Source organism: Microchirus variegatus, assembly GCF_963457635.1.
Source record: "Microchirus variegatus genome assembly, chromosome: 22".
In the NCBI taxonomy this organism is placed as follows: Eukaryota; Metazoa; Chordata; class Actinopteri; order Pleuronectiformes; family Soleidae; genus Microchirus; species Microchirus variegatus.
In genome coordinates, this window is record NC_139823.1 from 12,353,933 (window position 1) to 12,374,551 (window position 20,619).

Below are 20,619 nucleotides of genomic sequence, written 5' to 3' on the forward strand. Positions count from 1 at the left end.
TTTATATAATCGTTCAATACTAAACCACATTTGTGGCACTGTGACATCCCAGCAGAGCGAAACGGCAAGCTCTACCTTTTACAGCTGCTAATTTCACACACTGAATGTTTAAATTATGCACATAAAAACTGAAGTGGCAACTTTGTGACGAGGTAGCTTTAAACTACCATATAATTTGTGTATCATAACATACACACAGGCCTACTCTACCTTTTAAACGCAATGTTATTGATCATTTTATACAGCAGTGCATTCACAATTTGTGTATTCAACTGCATGGATAAAGAAAGAATTCTCATTGATAAGTTGTATTATTGTTGCACCCCAACATTTCCGTTTATCGTCTTGTTCATGACTTGGTCTCATCTCGCTGTGAGCCATTATTGCCATATTGACTGTACTGAAGGGGATCAGTGATGGGTTTTAATTAAGGCAACAACGGGGGGTCCGAGGGAATTCCCTCTTCTTGTCTTTGATCCTCCTTTAGCCATTTAAACAGTTTAAAATCAGAAGCTCAGAACAGGTTGCAAAGTCAAGTAGTTTGGATTTGCCATAAGATGCCTTTAAAGGATGTGTGTATGAAGTTATGAAGTCGAGTTATGCTTTGTGGAGTCCATCTAAATATGCATGAGCGAGTTGGACAGGAAGCTTGATAGAAGAAATTAGCACAGAGCTCCTCTCTTGACTTGAATTTCTCACCTTACTGCCACTGCGGAGACGTTTTTGGAGAGCAAATAACAAGCAACGGATAACTGCTCAACCTTTTAACTCCTCTTCACACCTCCGTACACCCACACACAGAGTGGAAATAACACCTCACTGTCAATCAGAGGCATCCGTTTGGACTTAAATGTTGGAGATCCAACCTGGTCATGGGCCACACTCGCTTACTCACAGTCACATGCACAGTTTAATCAAGCTAAGGATGAAGTCTGATTAAGACGGGCAGTCGGACAACTTCCTGAGTCTGAGTATATGTGCGGAGGAGAAGATCAATTTATAAGCCGCCTACGTCTAACAACGCCAAGTCTGACTAAGCATATACATCCCACCATGACTTATCCATTATCCAGGTATGTTAGTCTGACTAAGACGAGCTCAATTTTAATCTGACTAACGTGGTTACACGGCATTAAGAAAACCTAAAATGGATCTTTCAACATGCATGTAAACGCACCGTGGGACAAAGTATTCAGCCGCTGGCCACATCTGCCCACTGAGCATCTGCTAACTGTGTGTTTATGAGCGATTATTCATTGTCTAACACAGTGTTGTTGGGGAATCTTTCATCCTGGAAAGTCTGTTCGAAATAACGTGAAAAATATGTGTGGTTTTGGGTTATTTAATAAAGCACAGAAAATTCTTTGTGTTCTTCAAAACTGTTTTGGTTTTGATCAATGCTGTTACATCATCGGTGACTCATTGTGTGTGTGTGTGTGTGTGTGTACGTGTGTACGCATATCTCCGAGGATATCTGATGCGTGGTAGTGCTTCTGTTTTTCTGTAACCGTTAATGCTCTCGTACTCCACAGACATGTGTATGTGTTTATGTGCGTATACTTGTATACATACCCTTATTAGGGTTGAGGGGAGAAACTGGGTTAAAAAAAACATCATTGTGGGGACATTTTAGTATGTTTTAAATGGGGATTTTTTACGGGTTAAAACCTGGTTTCAGAGGGGAAAAGACTCAGGGAAAACATTGTCTATGCTTGTCCTCACAACTACAGAGAAACATGTGTGCGAGTGTGGAGAGGAATTGCAGGAAGATCTGCAGCTGCTTCCCAATTTGTAAACTGCCTCTTCAGTTCCATTTAGTAAAGTGAATTTCACCAAAAGTTTAAAAATATAATACACATCTCACATCAGCATGAATAAATGCAGCAATATAATCGTTTTCTTTAGTTCTGCTGCATTTAATACACACACATTAGTGGAAACCCCTGCTGTTTTAATTCCTATTACCATAGACCTGCCCAGCCGCACCCTTCTCCAATCATCCCTTCTCCCTAATTTCCTGGCCAATTTAGCAAAAATAAAGTCCAGATGAGGCACCTCCATAATTAACTGGCAGGTGGTTTCCTCCCTTGCACACACTTACATTTTGAGCATTAGTGATGATCTGACCAAAGGCCTCTCTCATGCTCAGCAGCACTGCAGATGGCCCGGAGTCATCTTTTCTATGTCCTGAGCTGCCCGAGCCAGACACAGATTGAGGTGTGTGTGTGTGTGTGCGTGTGTGTGTGTGGATGGGCAGCTTGCCACGCGTCTCATGGGGTAAGATCGTATTCCCCAATGTTTAATGAGGTATTGAGACCCCCAGTGCTCTTAGCGCTCGATACCTAGTTCCACTAGAGCACTGGTTACAGAGAGGGGAGGGGTGGGGGCATCAGGACTACTGGCTAATGGCGCAAAGAGGGCCCCATGCATGGCATATGTCAGGATTTGCAGCTGTCTTAACACAGATATGACAGCTTGACTGTGAAATCTACTTTGTAACAGTTATTGTTGATTTTTTTTCTCCCTTTTTCCTTGTGTCTGTGCAGTGCCTTTATCATTGCATTCAGTGAAAATGATGTCCAAGTCGATAGACATTCAGTAAAATGATTCCTTGACATTATTGTCCAACTAGCATTCATTACTTTCGCCTCAGTTTCCAGGGACACGTCCACGTCCAGCATGTTAAAGGCTCCTATGAGAAATAACATGCGAGTGGAAGCTAAATTTACTCGGTGAAAAGAATCTGCTTCTTCGTTATTTGTGTGTGTGTACAATATCACGCATGCTTAGGAACAGCCAAGTCTGAGCTGAGTAAGCAGGTTTCAGGGGCTAATTTCTTCATTAGAAGGTGAAATTACAACAGTGTAAAAGGGTGGACTTTGAAGCAATTTTACAGCTTTATGGGACCGCACCCATATTTGTCTTCCCTTTGTTGTCGGAGAGCTCGATCCGCAATATTATGCGACGTTGTAAATTTACTGCAAATAGATTTTTTACGTGGTCATTGCACCTTGTGTCCCTTTACCTTTTTGTTTTTACTGCTGTGGCAGATTGTTGTAAAAGACTTGACGATGATGACAGCACGGCGTATGATATGACCACAGTGTTTTCACAGCAGGTCCTTAATGAGACATACGACGGACTGATGCAAGAAAGTTTTATTTTGCGTCTCTGTTTCCTTAAAAGAAATTTCTGTTTGAAACTTGAATTCCAGACAGGCGATCCTTCTTGTTTTGTACCGCTCTGTCCCGGCTGTTTATCAAGCTCATGACATGTACATAGAGTTTTGCTGTTATATAAAGCAGACTCGAGGAGGACCCCGACGAGAAGCAGCAGAAACTGTGGGTGGGTAGATGTAAGTGGGCACTCAATGAAATGGCATTTTGACTCAGGTGGGCAGAGTGAGTCCTCCAGCATGTTTGTTGGCGTAATGCAGAGCTCAGTGAACCTGGAGAGGGATGATGGAGAGAGTGTGTTATCCACCCACTTTACCTCAAGAATAAATTGGATAACATAGTTAGTTACAGTTGTGCATACAGACAGTACTTTACTGTATTACAAATGATGTCATCTACTTTATATGTATGCATAGATGGGCCTGTAGTGTATTGAGATGGAAAGGCAGTAGTTTTGTGTTGTAATTAAGCCTCCGACCTGTAGTTGGCAGCAGCAGTTTTATTTTTTTAAGGGCGGCGGTCAACAACATTTTTGGGGAAAAACAACAGTGTTCAGTGGGAGTGGGCCATTTTATTCCTTTTTTTAATATGTATTCTATTGCCTTGCGGGAGCTTTAATGTTATTTATTCTGTCTTTTATCTATTACTCCGTACAGCGCTTGTGGTCCACTGTGGTTGTTTTAAAGTGCTTAACAGATAAAGTGTTTGTTTTAATATGCAACAATATAAACAAGTTCCCAATAGAAAAATGTATTTACAAAAAACACAAGGATAAAGCAGTTTAATTTTAACAATGAAAGTTTACAACAGTTAAGGCTACGTGTAGGTGTTTGTGTGGAAGTTGCATGTTGTCAATAATCAGAATAAATCAAATACTCAGGTCGGGTGTTGTTAACTCTCTCTCTTTTTTTGCTTATCCTACTTATAATTACTTACATAGACATTTAAAGTAAATAAAACTCACCCTTTTTCTTTTTTTACTCATGTTTACCGTAGCGCTTATAATTTCTCATTTGTATATGTTGAACTTCTCCCCCTGTCTAATTTTACAAAACACACTGGTATAATAATTAAAATTAATAAAGAGTAGCTCTGGATTCTTCGTTTGTTTCAGAGAGATAATTCATCTCCCTGACTGAATAAACATTGCGTGCACCGTCGGTTCTTGCATAAGATTTTCTTTTATAGATTTTCTTTTGTCTCCGACTGTCCATTAACCATTGTAAACCCTTGCTATTCATAATCGGAACAATGAGCATCAAGCTTTTTTATCTGTGTCCAGAGATTGCATAACAACCTGTGAGAGGCATGGCAGAATGGATAAAAAAGATTTTTGTTTCACAATGGGACCTTTTATTTTTTATTAATGATTAAAAGATATCTGTATTTTCGGAAATAAGATTGACACACGTGCCTTTGTAGTTGCTGTTTTTGAAACGGGAACTGATGGAGTGCCGCGGTTGGGTTACTTTGGTGCTGCTTTTATTCTGGTTCATGCACATCTCGGCAGGGGCAGCATATGATTGTTCATATTTCTGTATGATTAAAGGTTGTCTTTATTTTGCCTCTGGTTTAACATTCAGTAGGAATTGTTGTGCACTATTAGCACTTTTCCATTATACAGATCTAGCACAACATGTTTTTTGGGGGTTTTCTATCTTTTTAGTACCTGTTTTGGCGAGGTTTCAATTGAGCTAAGCCGATGCTAAATTGTGACGACGACAGACTGCCGTCCACCGATTGGTCAGAGAGTGTCGTCGTTGGAAGAGTCACAAGCGTGACGTTCAGTACGGGAATCAGACCGATCAATGGCTATCTGTAGATCAGTTAAAACACTTAAAAATAGTGCTGGGCACGTTAATGCGTTAACGGCGTCAATGTTGGCGCACGTTAAGCGCATGTTAGCGCATGTCGCGTTTCCACCCCCCCCCCCCCCCCACCCACGTTGAGCTACTATGGAGTAATGGAAAAATTACGTGCGTGATACCAAACGGGGTAGAGTAGAGCCAATAAGTGCTAGAAGCATATAATGGAAAAGGGCCATTTGATATGTTGTTGCTTTGGCCTAGTTACAAGAAATAAAAGATTGAGAATATCCTTGTCTCTTCAGTTACACATTGACATATTCTCGCAATTTGTAATGACACCAAGTTGAAATCACTTACCTCCACTTACCCTGTTGTCGTCATTTGACCTTTTGATCTGTAATATTTCATTTGAAGCCGTTTGTGTTGGCTCTGGAATAAGAATAAGAAAAATATAACAGTGCTATTCCCCACAGTCTAAATTTATCTGTCTGTGACTTCCTCATATTTGCTGGTGTGGAGCAGAAGAAGGTTTCAGCCTCCATTGTGATGCTCTCTGACATTACACTACCCACAATAACTGTGTGTCTGTTGTCTGGACGGGCTCAGTAGAGATCACATGTTCACCCCGAGGCCTTTGCTTCTTTGAAGACATGCCAAGTGATCTTGTCAGTAAATTAGATTTAACATTTTATATCTTTACAGCCTTTGGGCATGGGTGAGGGGATATTTGCAAGGTTTTATTAATAATACAAAAAAAAAAGCTCAGTTTCCCATAGATTCAACAAGGATCAAGAGCATTTTGAGCAAACGGCACAATAACATAGATGAGGTTCTAGTTTGGTTCACTCATAAAAACCATGTCATAGATAAAATACTTTATTGTCATTATAGTCTGTTTGTGAGCTGCCAAACAAAAGTTTGACTCTTACTACAACATTTCTCATCTTGGGTTAACAATTGTATTTTTTATTTATTTATTTATTAATCTGGATCCAAATCACTACAAAAATCTAACCATTTTCCTCCTCAGGCCTGGAAAATGAAATCAAACAAACCATTAGTTCTTTCAGTGTGGAAGAAGTATCCCATTCATTTTCTGAATAGAAGCCATAATATTGCTCCCATCCAAGGTGAACACACTCTACACACAAGCGTGGAGATTGTAAAAGGATGTTTTATTCTCTCGTGAAAGCCTCATGCCTCTAATTCTACTGCTTTTTCTGGGGGGAAAAACGCGTTTTACTCATGATGTCAAGGTGATATACGTTAGCCACAGTCCTCGGGAATGGGGGCAATGTGTCCGACTGGTTGTATTTGCTTTTAGCACGGAATTGTTTGCTACAACTGTGGAAAGATCATGACGACGGCATTACATTTAACAGAAAGTAACCGTGACCCTCTCGAACAGAAGTGTGCCAGAAGTAGTTAGGAAGGAACTTGTGAGTAAATCATTTTTAATGGATGTGATTATGGACACAGCCTTGTACCTTTGCCTTATTGACAGTTTTTCTGGATGCGTTTGCTGCGTCGAATTGGACGTTTCGTCATCACAATTCTGTCGGTGCTCAGCCCTTTTTTGTTTTTTAAAAGAATGTCAATGGAGAAAAATCATTGGGTAATTTACAGCCGTCCTGAAAGTGTAGCACTGTTGCACTCTATCGAGCGCTCGCTCCAAGGAGAAATCACCACACTCTAGTGCTTTTGGTTTCAGCCGTATTCCAATATTAAATGTTTCTATTCACCGCTTTGCCCCCTTTTTTTCTTTGCTCCTGTGAGCTTGAAGTGACCAGAAAGTGGAAGGCAGAGACATGGAGAGCCCGGGTTGAAGAGAGGAAGTCATCAAACCTTGCAGTTCTTTCAGAGCTATATAAAGACATCTTGCTCTTCTGTTTCCATCATCCTGTCTGTGGCTGTGCACTTGTGGCTGTAGAGTTGGTGTGTTTTTCTGTGTCCTGTAGCCAAACGCGCAAGGACATATGCAGAGACATATGCAATGTCTCAAACGATCAAGTCAGCTCGTATATCTCCTTTCATTTTTTTTTATTTTCCGGATACCAATTCCCAGAAAACCCTGCTGAAAGAGCCACTGAAGCGTCTTTGTTTGACGAGTACTTTGAGGATCCTTCTCTGCACAGCGTGCGTGTTTCCTGCTCTTCCAAGGATAACGCAAACAACTTTGACCTGTGTTTTCCCTTGCTGTGGAATTAAATTAAAGCCCCAGACCCCCCCCCCCCAAAGTTTGATGTCTGAGTGGGTTTCAATGAGTAATGTAACAGCTCTCAGAAAACCTGTAGTGAGTGCTGAATAAATTAGAGATGTGTGGCAGCAGCTCCACCGTCTGAGCTTTTAATTTGGAGATTTAGACGCATTCTTTATTGCACCTTGTGAGTTTTCACAGTGAAAATGCTCTGCTGAATACATGTTAATTACGGGCTGTGGCCCCTGTGTGTGTGCGCTGATCTTGCCTTCGCCACCTCCCTGCAGCAACACGTCGTACCATAGTCGATCCACAGATGGGCCACATCTGTCAGAAACCTCTTTAGCGTCGATGAGAGTGCACATGTGTATCCGCTGTCTGCTCCCACGCACATCAGCATGCTCGTCACCAGTCAGAAAATGTGTGAATGTGAGCCACTGCTATTGTGTGAGTGTGTGAGTGTGTTGCCTTCCACTCTTCCACCTGGTCACAAGCCATCAGGAAAGGGTTGCTTCCTTGGTTGCTCCATCAGAGCCGAGCGGATTTCCTGAGGCCTTTAGAGGCGCGAGATCACAGACGACGTCGTTGCCCCTGAATTCGTATACACGTGAAGAAGTCATAAAGTAAATTTAGCGCCGCAGTCGCGAACGGAGGTTATCTCCCAGTAGCTCTGCGGGCTAACCCCCTACATAACAGCTTTGTTATCGGCTACAAATCACTAAAGCATTAAAGTGCAGTGACTCTGGCCTCAAGTGATCTACCATTTTAAAGATTCAGGTCACACACTCCGTCGGCCCGTCGTCATCCCCTCCTGTGCCCCAGTTACCAGAGGTTACAAGTAAAAAGAACTGACGAGACTATTTTCTACTGCTTACCTCATGTCAGTGTGGCTTTGTGTTCACCGCTGCCACGTGCAAGACCAAATTACAGCCTGCCGGCAGATGTGAAGGGGAGGTGCCAAGCTGTTATGGTCCAAGGCCTCACCCCAACCTAAACCCCCCTACACACACACATGCTACACACTGGATCAGGGAGGCTTCACTCGCTGCTTCCTCTGCCTTTGATGTTGACCTTGGTGCTTCTAAACTAGTTTGACTTTCACATTTAGGAAGTGGTGTATTCAGTACGCTAAAATCCGCTTTTCCTTTTGCTTGTGTGTGTTTGTGTGTGTCCATCGTGGTGAAGTCAGCTGTGACTTGGATCTTTTTTAATGTTCAGACTGAAACGTATCATCAGCACTTGCACAGTTTTAGTTAGGCGTGGCCTCTCACTTCTGCTAACCTCTCTTCCAACTCGGGATTATGTGAGGGCTATTCATATTCATATGACCTGCTCTAGTCCCTGCGAAAGGACCTCCCACTCCCCGCTGGTACAGTCCCCCACGTCCGGCCCCCTGCTTAATTGTGCGACGCTTTGCTCATTGTCAGGATGGGGTCAGGCGACAGAAGCAGAGCAGACATCTGCGGTGACGTAATGTCCCGTGGCATTTCTCATCCATTCAAAAGTGTTGTGTGCAGGAGAGAGTTACACATCAGCTGTTATCACAGATTTGGGGGTGGAATATGAGCGATCATTTTGTGTTTGTTTGGGCAAATGAAAAATAATTTGTCTTCATTAGACCCAGTGAAGACATTACAATAGGTAAACAGTTCCTTAATTGACATTTTGAAGATGGAAATGAGATCTGTGATTTTGGTTGAGACGGCATACAATAAAGTGGAGTAATTGACCTCCGCCAAGGAGGTTTGTTTTTGCCGGAGTTTGTCCGTCTGTCTATCTGTCTGTCTATCTATCTGACTTGTAGCAACATAACTCAAAAAGTCAAGGACGGATTTGGATGACATTTTCAAGAAATGTCCGAAATCAAAGGATTAAATTTTGCGTGATCCGTTGACACTATCGCTATTTTTATCGCTATTTTGTGGGGGGCTGAGCTGCCTTGGCGGAGATCTGCGCTCTATGAGTGCTTTTCCAAGGTAGCTCAGCCCCCCACCCCCCTATGGATCGCACCCAAAATTTAATCACTTCCTGGTCCTGGTCCCATTGCGGACATTTCAATGTCGAGTGATGTTGCTAACAGACAAACAAACAAACGAAAACATAGACCTCTTTGGCGGAAGTCAACAATAATTCTTATACTATTACTATTTAATATCAAAATCTAGTTGAAATTACATTTTTGTTTCTTTAGTCAGGGATTTGTTCTGCACCAACTTCATAGAAAATTACATCTGTGCACCCCTTCACTGCCGATGGTTCGGCTGCATTGAAGTCCAAAACGATGTGTGATGGTGCAGAACCCTAAGCTCTATTAGCCCGCCAGAGCACTAACTTTGCTATCGTGACCTGGCATCCATCCATTCATCTGGCTGCCCATCTCTGCCCTCACTGTGTCATGGCTTCTTACATACAATCAGCCACTTTCCCAAACTGGAGGTCAGCGTTAGTTCACCATGTGATTATATGCTCCCGCTTGTGGCCTTCGCCACACTGACTCCACTAATGCTGTGCGTACAAAATTAAATTTGGATTCTTTTTTTTTTCCAGACGTTAGCTTATTTTTTCCATGTATTTGTGGAAGTTAAAGTAGTTAATGACAGAATGATGCCTCATAAACATCCAGCGTGCTCATGTGTGAACATTTTTAATAGCACGTTGGCCACTACCATGCTAGTCGCTGAATCACAGAGAGTGGTAGAGCTGTATGAAAGCCCCGTGTCAGCATTACTAATGTCAGAAATTCCTTCCAGCCTTCATTTCTGCAGCGTTTAGTGCGTGTAAGTACTTCATAAATTATATTAGTTGGACCAAGGGGACTTTAAATTAGACACATGGGAGAAACATAATACTCAGAGATGCAGATCTTGGCTTGATGCTCAGGAGGAAGATTAAGCCCTGGATGGTTTCAAACCCGTACTGCATTGAGTAAAAAAACAAAACAAAAAAAAACAGTACAGGATGACCAATATGGATTTTATTTGTGTGGCCAAAACTTATGAAAAGAAAGTCAGGGCAGCCAATGGCGCATATATGATGCCAGTTTTATTGTATTCTTTCCTTTGGGTGTTTTTTTCTTCTTATTCTGCTCCTCCATCCATTAACATTTTAATAATAAATGATACACAAAGTTTTGTGTGACTAAACTAAACATTCGTTGATCTGACTCTCACTCGACTTGCGTTAATATTACATGACGCACAACAAAAAAACGCTTCGTTTAGAACTGAAATGTGTCAAAGTTATGATCTGACTTTTCAACTTCTATTTTGTGTCTGAGCTGCAGAACGTTTTAATAATTTAGATCTATTGTGTAAAATATTAAATACACAAAACAGGAAACCAAAGAAAGGGGGGGAATTTTGTCGGGTGAAAAAAAAAAAAGGAGTTCTAGTTCACTTAATTAAATAATAATCAGTTGATGCCAAGGTTTGTGTAGCTGATTTGAGTTTCTTGCATTTCATTCAGGTGGTCACCACTAACATTACATTGTGACTCTGTTGACTCTCTCCTGCAGTGGTCCATCAGTACTGGAGTATTCAAAAGAACTCCTCAAGGAGTTGTTTTTTGCTATAATTACCTTATGGTGTAAGTATTTCTTAGAAAAATTAGGGAAATATGTATGCAGGTTTAAAATATCAGCTTCTACAGGTTAAAGTGCCAAGTATTTAGTGGGACCTACCCTTACATTTGAACAATAGCCCAACCCCAGTTCTGGAACCCTAATTAATCTGTTTGTCCTACTATTTCATGTCGAGAGCTGCTGCTATTACATTAGGTTTATTCAACACGTGCTTGAGCTTTACATACACATTATTGTACGACTTAAACTCATTATAAGCTTGTTAAGACCAACTTTCAGTCACGTCATTTAAATCCAAATGCCACTGAATTTGACAGACGGAGACTTTTGCACACATCTCAAACTAACTCACCCAACTCCTCAACAGCAGAGAGCGTTTAATATGTGTCATAAGGCATAATAAAGGGGGAAAAGTCTACATGCACCGTTTCCCTCCACAATCGCAGCTAATGCCAGACATGGCTCTGGAAAAAATTCCCCAGCAATGAAAGTACGAGGGGGGGAAAAGAACGTGAGATGAAGTAATTTGCAGTCTCGTTTTCCTGCTCGACAAGGAAGCTTGGAACACGTTCCCCCACCGCGCCATACTATGTCTGTTTGCTCGCCAAAAAAGAAGCTGTAAAAATATTGCCCTATAAGCCTCACCCTTTTTCATATATTTCTTCTTTGTGGCTGTGTGCTCCCATCGAAATTACAGGCGACTGTGTGTCACACAAGATAAAATGTTGTCATTGTGATACGGCCCTCATACCATCCACACCCTGCTCCAAAACCATCTTCAGGGACCGTCTGCATAAAGAGAACAAATATGATATTGTGGAATTCCGTGGAGGGTGAAGCGTCGATGATCAGTCCCACTTTCCCATTGTATCGCTGTCCTGGAATGTCCCACAATAGGCTAGATTTTATAATAGGCACAGTCTTTCATTCAACTTTATTCAAACGGCTGCCACTGTTTGCGTAAAGTAACTTTATTTCCAATAAAATGTGTTTATAATTGGTCCAGAAAGTGATTATAGGACAGATAAAACAGTTGGTTTATGTAAGAAACCACTGACTTGTATGATAACTTGTGTGTTAAGTTTAGGAGAAGGAGCGGGAAATGGTCAACTATCGAAGCCAAAAAACATGAACCAGACGGTAACTAAATAAATCCAAACCACTCCACCACATGCTGATGATTAGACTAGTCCCACACAGCCTGACAGAAAAGTATACAGCTCTCTGGACTTATTTTACCTCCAACACCTTCTGCATCTCGCTGCTTGAAAGTGTTTTTATGAACGATGAGGTCTTTTTTTGCTTCCAGTTACGCGTTGGCAGATGAGGCCTACCGTTCACTGAGGGACCAGGACAAGGACCAGTGCATCCTCATTACAGGAGAGAGTGGGGCTGGGAAAACTGGTAAGTAGACGCAAATGTTTTACATTTTAATTGCAGGGGAAAATTTAAGGAGCAATTTGGGATCTCTGACATATCAGTAATACATCTGTTGCACGCATGAAAAGCCACAGGGGGATTAAATATTTCTTTAAGTTCAATAAGAGTAAGACGTCCCTCAGTAATTAGTCAGTCGCTCCCTGGAGGCTTCAAATGCACCGTTTCCTCTCTTCATCTTTTGTGTTTTTTGTACTTTGTAGTCAAATATGCTCTATTTTTAAAAGGCCCGGTGTAAGATGAGGGCTGTTATGTACTGTATAAAGTCGTGGTGCAGAGATTTAGATCTGATCCGCCATAAAAGGCAGTTATGTTTAAAGAACGCCACGGCAGTGCATGAAACGTGACAATAACCTTGCGATAACCTGCAACATGAGTTGCATTTAAAATGATAGATGTGGGAGCAGATGGTGGTGTTGTTTTATGTTTTTATGACACACTCCCAGCGTACTGTGAACAGTTACCTGTTGGGAGACGTTAAAAATCGCCCGGACTACAAATGGGAGATGCACCCGTGGTCCTTTTTTTTATTTCTGTTACTTTTTTATAATGGTGTCACCACATCACTGGAGCAGTTTCACATACCTCACAGAGAACAAATCCATGGGAATGGAATTTCCTGGTCTTAACTGGCAGTGCTATAACACAGGTCTGTGTAGGTAAAAAACGCCATATTGAGTTGGCAGAGCACAGTCTGTGGGAATAGTCCCAATGTTCTCGTAAAATATCGTACTTAATGACACGTATATGTTCGTATTTTACTGTTAAATTGATATTTGCTCGTGTTTAAAAAGCCACACAGTTTGCACATTTGCCTCCACTTGATGCGTCAGGGATTTCAGTTTCAAGTCTGCTACACGAAACATTCTTGTGTTTGACTCGAGCGTGGTGAAAATGATTCATACGTATATCGCCTGTTTGGTTGAAATTAAAGCTCTCCGTGTAACTTTAATGAGGAGGTAGGCAAAATGAGAGGAAAAAAAGAGAAAACCACTTTATTTTCATGTTTCGAATATTTAGGGCATGTTTTTTTGTTTTGGTATGGTTATAACAAGAGAAGACGTCAAATAAAACATTAAATTAAAGGTTAAAAGTGCTGAAATATTGATTCATGAGTCGTGTCACCCTTTAATTTGAAACTTCCACCCCAACATTAAAGAAGTGTTTCAGTACTGATTTCCTTATCTATTGCCTGTATTCACACAATAGTTTTCAAATGGTTTAAAAGACTTTTACTTTGCGATCGCTGGCTAATCCCAAATTATACTCTGTAATATCCCTCTGTAGAAGGTTAACTATACAAAACCACAAAGCCACACAATAATTTCAACAAAAGCCACTGTCAACACTGCAGTCAATTATGTGTGTTGCTGCTGATTAGTCGAGTTGTGGCCAATAAGAACAAATCAGGGATAACTGCATTACCATTTTTCGAATAAAAGCAGCTCCAAGCGGTGACGACTTCTCCATTTTAGGGCCTTTTCAACAAAAAGTGAGTAATGTGGATGTAGCCGGACAACATACAGCCAAGTGATTTTCATGGTAATCCCAACAGAACATTTGTACATCATGCTTTATATATCAGACAACCTCATTCCCAAGAATCTGTTCGGCCAAGTTGAGGAGATAGATGTGGATTTCAGTAAGCCCGTCAGCCCTGAAGCATTGCAGTGAACACTCCTTCCTCGTTTTGATATGGGTCACTGACATTCATGTGTGCGACTCTCTGACTGAAGCTTTAGTGTTGATGCTGCTTTGGTTAAAAAAACAAAAAAAAACAACAACCATCAAATGCCAGCACAGCGCACAGGAGCCATAACAAAGTCGTATAGTGAGAGATAACGAAGGGAAGTTTATTTTTTTCCCCCTCTGGAAGATAAAGATGTGAAGGTAAAGTTGTGTATACTTTGTTACTCAGCAAAAGAGTTTTTCAAGTATAGTTTGAGCATGTCTGGAGCTGTTGGTGCACCAATGCTCATCAACACACTGAACCGGCAACTCCTGTCTAGCTCTTTTCTATCCTCCCTTGGCACGCCACATGCATCATCAGTTCTGGGTCATTTCACTGGACCGGAGGGATGATTCTGATGCCAGCAGACATCCTACAAGGCCACGTCGCTTTTGCCCAGATGGCAACCAATGCTCTTTTTTTGAGTCACGCATGCAGTAAATTTTTTTTTCTATCTGACCCCATTATGACCTGGTATTAACATCCATCCTGAGTGATCTGATCACATCCAGATCCAGGTCAGAACGCTTGCAATCCATCCCACGTTCAGAGGTGGTTTGAGGACATGATGGGCCCACATTCCTGAGCTGCATGAACACAAAGCATCCTCAGGATGGATTATAGACCACTTCCTTATCTGATGTCCTCTGACTGGCAGTAGTTTCACTGTGTTTTTTTTACACTAATCAGTGCTCATACATACATTTAGTACATGAGTACAGCTCATAAAAAACATCATTTTTATTCTTGAAAAGTCATTTCTTTAGTGTGTATTGAAATTAATGGCACAAGAGATGCACCCAAACAGTGCTACTGCAGAATGTGGCCTCAGAGCACCCTTTTTAGCCCGAGAAGTTGATAAACTGGATCACACCAGCTAAGTTCCCCGCTAAATCAGTAGTTTGAATGATGATAACATGATGCAATAATGGTCATTAAGTGAAACAAAGGTACATCTGCGTAATAGGAGCAGCTCCCCTCTTCTGAATGAGCACACCCTGTTCTGATGAGTGTCAGGGGGGATGATGTAAGGGGGATTTTATCGGGTACGGTGAAAAGGGGTGGACGATGTCACACTTGCTTTTCGGTCATCATCAAATCTAATGCATGCGTTTGTGTTTGTGTGTGTGTGTTCCAGAGGCCAGTAAGCTGGTGATGTCATATGTGGCAGCGGTGTGTGGGAAGGGCCAGGAGGTGAACAAGGTCAAGGAGCAGCTGCTGCAGTCCAATCCCGTTCTGGAGGGTAAGCGACGTGCCGTGCGTCTACGTTAAATGCCTGGATCGTACGACATTTTCAACATCGTGAGACTTGATTCTGTGTTAACAAACAGACTAACTTGACAGGTTTTTTAATTCAAATAGCCCTCAGCCAAAGTTCAGAAAACACAATGTTTACTCCGCAGCCTAACTCAAGCTCTTACCTACTGTGTTTGTTGTTCAGAGAAGATTTGGTGATCATTCGTGACTTTGTTTGTTAAGTCGAAGACCAATAAAAATGCGTTTGATAGTTTGAAAAACAAAAACATTTAATTAGCTATGCGACTCAATAATCCACAACAATAATAGGAAAGCACATAGACGCTGACAAACACACAAAACCCTGCAAAGCCTAAATATAGAAGAAAATAAGGAGATTTGTGTAGATATAGATCGATAGACGCTGCCAAGAGAGTGTAATGATGTCATGTAAGCTTAAATTAAAAGTTATATTAAAAGTTCATGAGCATATGGTCAGACATGCAGTATATTAAGGCTGCAAATCAAAATCTCAGTTTGTAACAATGCATTTATTGTAACTCGAAGGCTGTTTTTTTTAAGACGATGTAGATATGATCTTTAAAAACACACGGTTTCTTTTTGTTTTTTCGATGAGCCTAAAAAGTAATTTTGCAGCTGAGGGCCTTACATGGAAAAATGCAATGTCACAGAGAGTGAGCAGTAGAATAACTGTAAAAAAAAAAAAAAAAGTCTTGAATACTGCTTAACTGTATTTATTTGCTCAGTTAACCCCCTCTACACCACACACACACACACACACACACAGTCTCATTCCCACATCCCACTGCTAGCACAGTAACAGCTGTATTTTAATTGGGGGCAGTGGACAGGAAATGCCCATGAATGATGTAGCTGTATACCCGGGGTTGAGTCCCTGCAGAAACTCGGCACATCTGCAAGAGTTTAACTCCTGCCGATCTAATTGCCCTAATGCTAAAAAGGAGGGGAGCTACACGCGATGTATCTGTGCCATGCTCCCTCTCTTTTTTTTTTTGTCTCTCCCTTGTTGGCTTTCTTTCATCCTCGGTAGCGATTTCGCTCTTTGTCACCGTCTAGTTCTTCTCACTCCGTGCTCTGCAGCGCACGCATTCACGCTAACCCAAGACTTTAACGAGCATAAATCAGCTGTTATCAGCAATTAAGCAGTTAGGCTAATAGCGCCGTGATGCATGGCGCAGTAATAGCATTTTAATGTAGAAATTTGGTTAGAGGCAAATGGAGAGAGCGCCCTGCGTTTTGGAAAATAATGTTCTGAATGCAAATAAGACGAGGCCTGCTGTACATGTTTTACCATGGTTACGCAGAAGAGTTAATACCCCGCAACACTTTTGTTTGAACGCCGTTGTTTGTTATTGTGTATTAATAAGCATCGGGCACTTATTGAAGGCGTTTTTTGATCAACACGAATGTGGCGTGGCAGCAGCGAGGGTTGAGCCGTCGGTAAGCCTGGAAAGCCCTGGTACTTTGCTTAATCCATACAGAATTATGAGGCTTCATCAGCACAAATAGCTTTTACATGCAGCCCTGCGATGTGATTGACAGCGAGCTGAAGGCAAGGTTCAACGGTTTGGATCGTTTTCTGTATACAGTCTGTGCTAGGTGTTCACGAATACATACATTCACAGTCACATTATGATTTTTTTTTTTCCCCTCCTTTTACAGCTTTCGGAAACGCCAAAACAGTGAGGAACGATAACTCATCCAGATTTGTAAGTATCCTCTCCAGATCTGAAGCATCTGACGGCGGTATTTGATTAGATGATCAATTTGTTGAGTAAAGTGCACAGTAAAAAATAACAACCAAAATAATCCCCACTGCGTTTCTTAATACCCTACATTGATTTGTTTTTTCTTTGCTCACAAAATGTCAAGGCTGATATTTTACTGTCGACACATGCCCTCAGTAAACGATGCATGTTGGTGCGTGTTTTCATGACATTTGTTGCATGAACATTTTTTTAATGTAATAATAGGGATAGAATTTATTGGATCTGCAGCGTATACACACCGTCTCATGTGTAATGGCCTTTGTGAATGAGCTTATACTTTAACTGAATGACAGCACAGACATATTCTTTTCTTTAAATAGTTCATGTCCCAGTGTATGAGAATTAGTTTCTAACTTGCTCTCATTGCCTGCAGGACGCTGAATAAGAATAATACTTCATTCTTCGCATAAATGGACGCAAATCCAGCCAATTAGTTAATTTCCGGACAGTGACTGTATGAAAAGAGACGTGTGTGTGTGTTCTTGAGCTTTATTTTCCCATGATGGCCTTCTCTCTTTCAAAGGCCTGAAAACAGCAGCAACAACAACAACATGCTGCTTCAGTTTGTACCCTGTGACACAACATTGCATCAGATCATACTATCTCACCACCAGCCACTTGTGTTTTAGGTTTTTAACATGAATGTTTGTTGAGTGAGTCAGTCAATCTGTAAAACGTCCAGCGTATCCATGATGTGATGCCGCAAAACTGCAAGTTTTTTGAGTTTTTTTTTTCGTCTCCTGCTTAAACTATAATGGAAAGTGGTTATTTCAGCCTGCAGCAGCTAATGGGCCAAGAGCCAATGTGCTCTTCCTGTACTAATTTTAGTTTTTCCACTATATTCAACCTTCTACCTTTTACCCATACATACAAACACATGCTAGTGCTTAAAGTAAGAATATCTGCCTGTAGTGCTCACGGCGCACACCCTCCGTGATATTGTTAGGGTTAGGGAAAGGATCAGGCTCGGTGTAGCCAGACCCCTTCTTGCTGGGATTTGTAATTCTAAGAGGGAGCATCATGCAGGATTAAGCCCCGATCTGTTCATATTTGGGTTACCTTGGCCTTAAGCTCAGGAACGTGGGACCTCAGGCCTTTTCCGCGAGATACCAGTTCATTAGAGCTCATAGAGTCATTTTTATCAGAAAACTATAAATCAAAGTGTCACTTAATTTTGCTGAGTGCAGCAGGCTTATTGAATTTGGCTGGAGCTCGCTCACCAGTAGAGAGCTTGGCCTCTTCTTAGGACCCCGTCTGCTATTAATACATCAGATGAGGGGGGGGGGGGAAATCAAAAACAAAAATCCAAGCACATAGGACTCACTGTTCTAACTTCCAATTTTCAGAGAGGAAGAGAGAGGAGGAGGAGGGGGGGATGAAATGGTTAGTTTTGAGGCAACTAGCAGACATTTTCAGTTATTTCATGGCAGTTGTGTTAATGACCAACAGCTTGTGTTTAGTTGTGAATTGGAACTCAACTCGACATAACTCATCATTGGCTGCATATGCATAGATGTTTGTTGCTGTTTAAACTGCGTCATGCTTAGTTGTAACCACTGTGCTCTGGTCCACAGGGAAAGTACATGGACATTGAGTTTGATTTCAAAGGAGATCCTCTGGGTGGAGTCATCAGCAACTGTAAGTATTATTAAAACAATGTTATAAATTAAATAAAAAAATATGCATATAGGATCATAGTTCATATTTATTCCTTGCAGATCTTTGCCCCGTTATTAAAATTGCTCTACCCTGCGACTCTGCCCTTCATCATCCTGATAATGTTTTACAGCTACATGACTAATGAAATCATCAGGTAACGAGGATAGCTTATCGTTTCTGTATTGACTTGCTACAGGCGGTTAGCGGCGTCATCACTAAAGCATATTAGCGCATGACGCTTTTCCATGGCGACTGACCCGGAAAAAACCTTTAACGCCGTTAGCGTGCCTACAGTCGTACTGGAGCGGTCTGTTGATTAAACGAAAAGAACAGCTCTACAAATAACCAGCGTACTTGTGTACTGCGTATGTGTGCCTCTGTTTTTAAAGTTTAGCGTTACTTTAGAGACTCATTTTAAACAATTGGGGGTCACGTAAACATGACGTCACTCGCGTCTTTTTCCGTCTTTTGCCCAGCACTACAATCTGTACATCATATGATGCCTGAGATGGGAAGTTAGTCAGGATTTCCCCTCAATAAAGAGCAGATCTCCCTCCTCCATTAGTCTCTGTAAAAGTGTGACTCTCAGAAAGTGTGCAGTGTAACACAACAGATGAAACTGCGGATAGATGATTAGTTTGCATTATTGCTATGACTGAGCTGTAGCAGCTAGAGATAGCCATTTAGATTCTCAAATTGATGCACTAGATAGACCTTAAGATAATTTTTGCTCGATCGAAACTAATCCCACATTCTCAGAGTCAACAAAAGGCACATTTCCACAGACCGCCTCCCCCCCCCGCTCCCCGAGCTCTTCTCTCTGTTTTGGTTTGGATCTTGCCTCTGTTCACTTTGTTGTGTCTGTGCTGGCGTATACGCCAGAGGTCACAGAAACAAAGAGAGAAGCTGATGGCCAAGACACAAATAAACCTCTGTGTGGCGTCGGGCCTGAGTCAGTTCAACACAAGGGACTGACTGTGAGGAAAGAAGCAGCGACATGTGACCGCTTCAGACATCGCTGGCAGGCTGGCTGGATAGACAGATGGATGAGGATGTCTTTGCGGGGCACACACAAATGGGTTTCTCCTCTCTTCTCGGCTCATTATTTTCCCCTGGATGTACATCCTCGGAGTCCTCAGACCTTGCTTTAACAGAAAATAAATGGCTCTGAAGCCAATTCTCGGTAGCACTGGTAATTATAGAGTGGTAACATTTTTTGGCAGCCGCACACAGCCGAAGACTTTAGTCAAAACTTAACAGGATATTGTCCCCACATTGACACTTCAATATGTGTTTGCTTATCTAAGGCAGAAAGAACATGTAGTGAACTGAGTAACGCAGTAAACACTGGTCCAGATGCTTCCCATCCAAAAATCATGGCCCTTTAAAAAACAAAATGCAAGATGACTGAATGGTTTGGCTGGACACTCGGTGTAAGGTTACTTCAGTCGGAGGATGGGCTGTAATCTGAGCCTCTTCGTTGTCTTCCTCCTAGTGTTTTTGGACAGAATGGTGTCAAAACAACAATCTACATAAAGGTGAAAGAATTGGCTAAAGAAAGTGAGTCTTTGTCTTTTGAACACGGCTCTGTTTTTGCTACCGTCAAACACTCAGTCATGGATATTATTGTTGTGTTTGTGCTCTTATGGAGCCACTAATGTGATTCACGGCTCGTGGGTGTCACAGATTTGCGTTAAGCCCGGTCCAGTTCTACCTCAGGTGTGTGTCTAGGGCTCTCCAGTTAGGTATCCACAGAAAGAACGAGGTACTTCTGCTCCTCCTCTCAGCACCCACTAACTAGTGAGTCAGCGAGTGATGTTTAAAGACTTACAGTTGGTTTGAGAAGGGATTGTGGTCGACGTTTTTGTGGCCATTACTTCCAAAATGTTCATCTCGGAGTAATGTAAACTAGAAGATGTCCAAAAATAAGATGTGTTTTTATATATACATACAGAAAATGATTGTTATTATTGAGTCAGGCTGGCT

The 20,619-nt window shown here is 41.7% G+C and overlaps 1 protein-coding gene across 1 annotated transcript in view; it reads left to right on the forward strand.

The window, feature by feature from the left end:
• The window catches only part of myo1b (myosin IB), a gene marked incomplete at its 3' end in the record, with an annotated part of 50,016 nt that overhangs the window by 4,836 nt on the left and 24,561 nt on the right, over window positions 1–20,619 (forward strand). The window contains exons 3-6 of the mRNA XM_083908569.1: window positions 12,071–12,165; window positions 15,066–15,170; window positions 16,868–16,914; window positions 18,549–18,612. Of these exons, the coding sequence (XP_083764695.1) occupies window positions 12,071–12,165; window positions 15,066–15,170; window positions 16,868–16,914; window positions 18,549–18,612 (311 nt within the window). The remainder of the gene's footprint in view (window positions 1–12,070; window positions 12,166–15,065; window positions 15,171–16,867; window positions 16,915–18,548; window positions 18,613–20,619) is intronic.